The 8,063-nt window shown below is 39.4% G+C and overlaps 1 protein-coding gene across 1 annotated transcript in view; it reads left to right on the plus strand.

Moving 5' to 3' along the window:
- The window catches only part of LOC106524492 (rho GTPase-activating protein 20), a gene marked incomplete at its 5' end in the record, with an annotated part of 35,505 nt that overhangs the window by 9,249 nt on the left and 18,193 nt on the right, over positions 1-8,063 (plus strand). Inside the window, 1 exon segment of the mRNA XM_014018308.1 lies at positions 7,663-7,853. Coding sequence (XP_013873762.1) covers positions 7,663-7,853 — 191 coding nt within the window.

An 8,063-nucleotide genomic window follows, 5' to 3' on the forward strand; every position in this document is an offset into this window, starting at 1 on the left:
GTGTAACCAGGAAGAGATGTACTTTATAAGCTGAATTCATTATTATAGTAAGAGAGGAGTTGTCAGGGTGTTAGAGTCTCTGCTTCTGAGCAGAGTTGCGCTGCTGTGTTTGGGTTTTCCTGATATCAGCCCAAGGTCTGACTGAGGCCTGTGTGCTGAGTGCTGTTCTGTGAACCTGATTGGAGTCAGAAGATTGAAAATAAAGTTTTAAAGAAACTGAATCCTGTTTATTCGGACATACCATTTTGAACAACGCATATTTTTCCAACAGGAGGACATGTCAAAAGTGGGACCTCTGTTCTTCTCTGTTCTGGATAAATATCTGGATTCCGATCACTGGATTCTGCAGATTGGCCTGGTGGTCTCCTGGTGTTCTACAAAACAGCATCAGTGGCTTTTCTTTTCCTGGCTGACTGACCAATTTGATGGATGGCCGTATTCTATCAGCACTTGGATATTTGCCTTGAGCGAGCTGGACTCGGTCTGCAAGCGGTTCTATTGAGGGTCGCGGGCCGGCTGTGGTACCTGAACTTTGCTGGCCAGATGGAATTGATCTTGMAMAAGCTGAGAGTAAGGCTTGGCGGAATTGTCCACATTTTGTCTGATTGGATTCGCCACCTTGAGATGTACCAGCAGAACACTAAAGCAGATGGAAAATTGTTATCGTCTGCCTGACTCTTCTGTTCCCAAAACAACTGATTACAGGATCTGGACCTCCCCGACAACGGCCTTGAGCTGTTGACTAAATTCTTCCTGGCTGGATTACGTCAACAAGTCTCTGCCCCACACCTTCTCCCCTCCTCTCTCACCCATCTAATCTAGCTCCTGAGCAGGCTGAATGCCACACAGAATGAACAGTTTACCATCAATATTCTGAACTATGGCTGCGCTGGTTTTSGGGACTGGATTCTTCGGGCCCCCTAATCTCACTTACTCCTCTGGCTAATAAATCTGCCCTATGCTGAGGTTTTTCATAAACACCATAGTGTGTCACAGTGTTGATATAAAATGTTTTTGCTTTTTTCCTCATCTTCCATTGTGTGGTTTTTAGCAACTGTGTTTGCTCCATGACCTGTCTTAACCGCCCCCTCCCCCCTTCCCTGAATGTACAGCACCTTGTGAATTTATTTCTGTGAAAGGCGCTATATACATAAAACTTTACTTACTTACTTACTAAACTTTACTTTTCAAAATGGATCCAGTCTTTTCTGTGAAAACTCAATTTGTTATTTTTTTAATTTTTTACAGGACAGTATGAGTCGCTCTAATTGTGCTTCAGGTTCAAGTAGCTGCTTGTTTGAGGATGCAGACCGGAGCTTTATTAAATTAGCTGAGTTCAGCCTGCAGTGCATAATGTTWGTCTCTGTGTAGGTGTGGTTATTGCTTATGACGTGCCAATGACGGAGATTATATTAAATTAGAAGTGGTGTTGTGCAGAGACTCTGAATACAAACCTTCTTTACTGCACAAGTAGGACTCATTTATATCCTCATCACACTTTTTAATCACTTTGTGTTCTTTATGTATCTGATATTGTAGCACTCTGAGTGTGACCTGCAGCAGGTTGCCACAGATTTATAAGCTGTGTTCATGAGTTTTGAGCATGAAATACAAAACATCACTCTCATATACAGTGCATCTTAATCGTGGAATTAAGGTAGCAATGATGTAACAGGAACATTATAAAATCTTTTACAATTTGAAAACTGTTGCATACTCTGTGTTTGCTGCTGGTGTGACTCGCCTCTATCCAGTCATGTTCTAGATCAGGGCTATTCAACTAAATAGCCTACARGCCACGGACTTCCGATTCCAGCACTTCCGCATTCCTTTGCCATGCACCGGTCCTCCGGTTCGCGGTCAACACTGTGTTAGCGAAAGATTTTTTCACCCGACAACGACTCTTAATGATCTCCACAGTACAGAATTATCATATTACATGTACCAACATTAACACAGGAGATGTACAGGTCCAGCCAAGTGGAAAAAAATCACTCCAAAGTGGATTAAAGCCATAAAAACAAAGGAAAGACGTTCCTGTTTATGGTTCCAGAATTCAGCCTTTTTGCTATTCCGTGGCTGCTTGTTCCATGCATTTTTCACGTAGAGCTGTGACACTTATATTGTTGGAAAGATCAGAGTCTGAGCTTTAAATTGATGGGCTACTTTTATGGTTTGGATTGGATCGTTTTCCCCGACGTTAGTGAACTGAAAACGTAATGATTATCAGGCGGAGGTTCTGCTGCTCTTGGTATTCGGGGGGAGTGGGGGTGCGCTCGTCGCTCCTGTTTTGTTTACGCTGCAATATACTCTCTTAACAAGTTTTTACTTCTGCATAAAACTCATGACAAAGTTGCCTAAAAGATTTCATACTCTGTATAACACAAACACACACACARCTACCTTTACCGGCTGCTGTGTTAGCTTCCTGCTAGCTGTGAGGAGGTCTTTCCTCTCTCGTCTTGGCAGTAAAAGGGGATAAATGTACATTTCCCTTTTGTAACCTCCGTCTTCTCATTTCTGATGCTGACTCTTGAATATCCTCAGGTTAGAAATYCTGATTACWAACYCAAGCGTGAGCTTTTAAAGATAAGTTTTACCTGTAATGCTATGATCCTCTGCTGTCACCTCCTCATCAAGAGGAAAATGGATAAAAACTAACTACTCGATCGTACCTGCTGGTTAGTGGACACAACGACACACAACAGAACTTACGTTTTATACCTCACAGATGCTTTAAGTTTTGTGACTTTTTCACAGACTAGTTCTAGGAGCTAACACTAAAAACAAAGGCAGTAAGCAGGGAGTGGAAGGGAGGAGCATGGCAAGAATTTTACCAGAAATACYTCATTAATGACCGTGGCATWTAGGCTATTGCTCCGGGGGCTCAGTTACTGCAGGCCAACAGCTGAGGGGCCAAATATCCAGTAATAAAAGTCATTCTGTAAATAAACCAAGTATTATAAAGATCCGTTACCTTTGAAATAGTTTATTTTGCTGCATTTAATAATGATCAAAAGATGCAGAACACTATAACACATTCTGCCTCCTGTTTAACTCAGATATTATTTTGACATCTCTGACTTGACAATTTTTTGAAGAAATTTTATTTTCACTTTCATAGTTTTATCTTCAACTGCTTGTAATTTTAACTGTCCTGCGTGTGCATAGAAGTYGTTTTTACCAGCTTCTAGCCAATATRRGGATGTTTCTGTAGATACCAAACATGTCTATGTTTAACTAAAAGAACTTACAGTAGAAAACCTGGGGTTTGAGCTTAAGAGATGAACGAACCAATTGACGGGCCGAACTTTGGTCATTTGTGGGCCGGACGTGGCCTGCGGGCCTCCAGTTGAATAGCGCTGTTCTAGATTGTAGCAGCCTTGTTGTTGGTGCAGAGCATGGTTGCTTCTTGTGATGCTCTGAATAAACCCAGCAACAGCTGCTTCAAATTAAACACAGCAGATTAACAGTAAGGTCACAGATAAAAGCAAAATGCCACAACAACACAGCACTGCTCAGGCTGCGTAACAAGTAACAACATCTTGGCAAGTGCAGAAGTGTTGGCAGCCAGTGCCGTTTCCTAGTCCTTTTATTTATTTAAATGCCTTCTTTTTGCCAAGACATGTCTTGTTTAAGTCTATTAAAACACAACAAGCCACGAATAAAACATACAAACAGACTGACTTTATTACTTAAGATCCCTTAAAATGTCAGGCTCTTGCCATATGAAAGTTTTTTTGTAACACTGCCACGGGGAAACAAGCAAACAGCCAAACATTTGAAGGTTAGTTTCATAACGCTGACACAAAAAGGAGGGTTTGATTCTGTGGGGGAGGGGGCAGAGTTTGTACTAAATAGCTGATAAATTGTTCATCCTTGGATTTGTGACTTTTAAAGTCACGTGCAGTGTGTTCAGTCCAGAAATGTGGCTCAGATTGTGCAGAAGTGAGCAGCCAGTCCTGTACGTCCTGCCTTTATAACTCATTTTCTGTCCATGCTGTAAGAACCAAAAGCGATTTTATGCCCTAATAGAGCGATGAAATTTGTCCTGGTTGTGTCTATTTTTGAAGACTCTTCCCCTCTTAATTCGCTTTTTCTTCATCAGAGGATGAAAGGATGTCGTAAACCAGGCAAATGATGATGTTCTGTTCTGCTGAACACAAAGGTTTTCAGTCCTGTACCATATCAGGTGTAAATGTGTTTTAAAGGGATCCCCGATTAGTTGTAACATTAGACTTTATTTGATAAACATATATTTTAACTGTAAAATAAAGACTGTAAAAATTCTGTAGGATGTTTGGTTTTTATAATTTTTAAACTAAAAGTTTATAAATATATTACATTGACGGAGCCATTTTATTTCCACACAAAGCATTCTGGGTAAATGATGACGTGGATAGGTCCTCGGTGCGAGGCTGCTAGCGAGCTATATCCACCCTGAAGGTTAATCTTGGACAATATCTGATGATCGACTCTTTTAAATGAAACCAGAGAGCGTTGASAGAGAGGAGAAGGTAGAAATGACTCAGCCTGGAACTGAAAATATGGATGGAGGACAACAGAGCTGCTTCATGGAAGAAGAACCCCAGTTTAGCCTGTTAGCTTTAGCCTTTGCCCCGACGCCATCACAATATATGTATTAGCTCAGCGCTACACATTCTCCTCTCGTCACTGAGGTCCTCCATCCACATGACAGAGAGGGGAACACAGAAATGACTCAGTCTGTAACTGAAAATATGGATGGAGGACCTCAGTTTAGCTTGTTTGTTGCGCTAGCACCGAACTAATACATAAAAGGCAATATAGCGTCGCTCTAGTGCGAAGGCTAACAGGCTAAGCTGAGGTTGTTCTTCCATGAAGCAGCTCTGTTGTCCTCCATCCATATTTTCAGTTCCAGGCTGAGTCATTTCTACCTTCTCCTCTCTGTCAACGCTCTCTGGTTTCATTTAAAAGAGTCGATCATCAGATATTGTCCAAGATTAACCTTCAGGGTGGATATAGCTCGCTAGCAGCCTCGCACCGAGGACCTATCCACGTCATCATTTACCCAGAATGCTTTGTGTGTAAATAAATAAATGAAATAATAAATAAAATAAATGGCTCTGTCCGTGTTAAAATATATTTTTAAAAATTATAAAAACTAAACATCCTACAGTATTTTTACAGTCTTTATTTTACAGTTAAAATAAATGTTTATCAAATAAAGTCTAATGTTGCAACTAATCAGGGATCCTTTTAAGAGTTTTATCATTGCACATTTATACGTAGCTCTCCTGCAAATCTAAAGAACAAAGATGACTGTTCAAACTGGCGTTGTCAGGTGTAAGCTTTTAAAACCRCTGGGAAGAAATCTTCARAATGRATCTGTTTATAAAAGACATAGTTGAAGATCTGAATAAAATCCTGCCCACCCAGCGGACGAGCCGTCTCTGTTGCTGACCTCAGCCTGCAGAGCTGTAATGATTTTACACCTGATTTACAGCAGGACCAGTTTTTTTTTCTTCTTCTCTTTTTAAAGACTGCAAGGCCTCATGAGAAGAGCCAGAGCCCATAACTCTTCTACCGCTGCACTTTGTTCCAGGGTGTATTTAGGCACGACGCCACGACAGATTGTTAAATAATGAACTGTAAGTGAGGCATGCCGTGCACTTCTGTGGGGCCTTTTCTGGCCCCGGGATCCTCCACCCGCTTCAAGAATCGCTTGTTTGTTCGAGTCCCGCCCTTGGAAACAAATCACAGCTGCCTGATAAAATAAATGTTAATATTTCAGCATTGTTGGCAGGTCACGGCTGCAACAACTGTGTTTCACTACAAAGGCTTGGGAAAACATTATTTCAGGTTTGTCCTTTTTGGCCATATATATCTTCATTTGATCAGTCCTTTTTTTATTAGTACTTATGAAATGTGCGTGCAAAAGCAGTCACAAGATTGCATTGCTGTTCATTCTGATTAAAAGCTGCTTCAGTGTACACAGAGTATGCAGAGGTGTGGAGCTGTTACATCACAGACGTGTAAATGCGCTGCAGGCCAGACGACACAGGAAGTGACACGCTTGGTAACACGCAACAAAAAATACATCAGCAAGCATAAAGAAACGAGTCATAAACTGCTGCAGAAAAGCTTGTGATGCATTTATTCTTTTTTTGTTGTAAACTTTATTCATTTCATAAAACAAAATTCTATGTACAATAAAAAAGGAAATACAAATAAAATGAAATGAAAGGTGGCAGAGAGAAGAAAAAATCTGATAATTTCTGCCAGTTTTTTCTCAAATAAAGATTCAAACTATAAGGATCATCAGTTAACAAAACAAAACACAAAAAAACATTGAAACTTTAGTGAATGTATTCATACTAAACAATTTCGTATTTTTTAACAGTCCAGTCTTTATCATTCTCTTAAATATGCATATTGATGTGGCACTTTTAACACTGTCTTCTAAATTATTCCACAGTCTCATTCCTTGAAGTGAGGTGCATCGTTCTTTCAGACATGTTGTAAATTTAGGTTTCATGAACATCTCTGTTCCCTTAAGATTATAACAGTTTTCTCTCTTTGTAAAATGTATCTGAACATTTAAAGGTAATGCATTTCGGTGTGCTTTATACATAACTAACAAAATATTAAAATCAATCAAATCGTAGAATTTCATTAATTTCAGTTTACTAATGTTTTCGAGTGATAACTCTTATAGCCCTTTTTTGCAAAAACAAAAACAGGATGTGTAATAGTCTTACATGCTTTTCCCCATACCTCAACACAATAGACCAGGTGTGGAACAATTAATGTGTTATATAACATACACAGAGCTTTATCATTAAACAAGTCCCTTACTTTGTAAAGCAATGCAATAGATTAGCTAGTTTTATTCTTAAATAATTTATATGAGGTTTCCATGTCAGTTTCTCATTAATAATAACATCCAAAAACCTCACCTCACTGACTCTACTAATCTCTATACCACCAACTCTGAATGAAATGTCAACAGTTCTTTGTCTCTTTGTAAATATCATATAATTAGTTTTGTCCAAATTTAATGATAATTTATTGAGTTTAAACCAGTTTTGTATTTTCACAAATTCTGCTTGCATTTTCTCTGACATTCGTTCTAGATTTTTCCCTGAACAAAAAAAGTTGTATCATCAGAGAACAAAATGCATTTAAATAATCCTGACACTTTGACCAAGTCATTTACATATAGGATAAACAATTTTGGTCCAAATACAGAACCGTGAGGAACTCCACATGTGATTTCATAGAGTTCAGATCTTACATCATGTACTTGTACAAACTGTTTCCTGTTTTTCAAATAACTAGATATCCACTGTAATGCTGGTCCTCTAATCCCATATTTATATTCTAGTTAGCACCTGTCTCTTTAAGGTCTCTTTCCAGTCCAGCTTTTTTTTCTGATTGGTTAACTGATTGGAACAAAATGGTAGAAATTTTTTCTCTTTGTCATTACTATGTATTGTGTGTATAATTGTAAGTGAGAAAGAACACAATGATTTTTATCTTGTTCTGAATAAGTGTGTCACATAAAAGAACTGGAAAAAGTGAAGCATTGTAAATACTCTCCAGATACTCTGTGAATATTACAACCATGTGCCATGCAAGCAGCAGAAGAACCCACAGCTCTGCTGTTTTTGTTTCCCACAGAACCTGGTCAGCAGAAGACTTTTAAGAGAAAGAGGTCACTGATCAACTGGCCCTTCTGGAAAGGGTCCAACCCACAGCTGGACGGCCTGCCTCTGTCCCCATCCCTGCTTTCCCCCACTCAGGGACAGCTCTTCGGACGACCCCTGAGCTCCGTGTGCTCCTCAGATCACGGCTTGCCGAAGCCCATCATGGTGAGCGAAGGGAGGCGTCAACACTTTGAAGCTTTGAGATACAGCGGGTAAAATAAGTATTGAACACGTCACCATTTTTCTCAGTAAATATATTACTAGAGGTGCTAATGACATGAAATTTTCACRAGATGTTGGTAACAACCCAAGTGATCCATACATACAAAGAAATCAAACCATAAATGTCCAGAAATGAAGTTATTTGTAATAATG

The sequence above is a fragment of the Austrofundulus limnaeus genome, unplaced genomic scaffold (genome assembly GCF_001266775.1).
Source record: "Austrofundulus limnaeus strain Quisiro unplaced genomic scaffold, Austrofundulus_limnaeus-1.0 Scaffold189, whole genome shotgun sequence".
NCBI classification, from domain to species: Eukaryota; Metazoa; Chordata; class Actinopteri; order Cyprinodontiformes; family Rivulidae; genus Austrofundulus; species Austrofundulus limnaeus.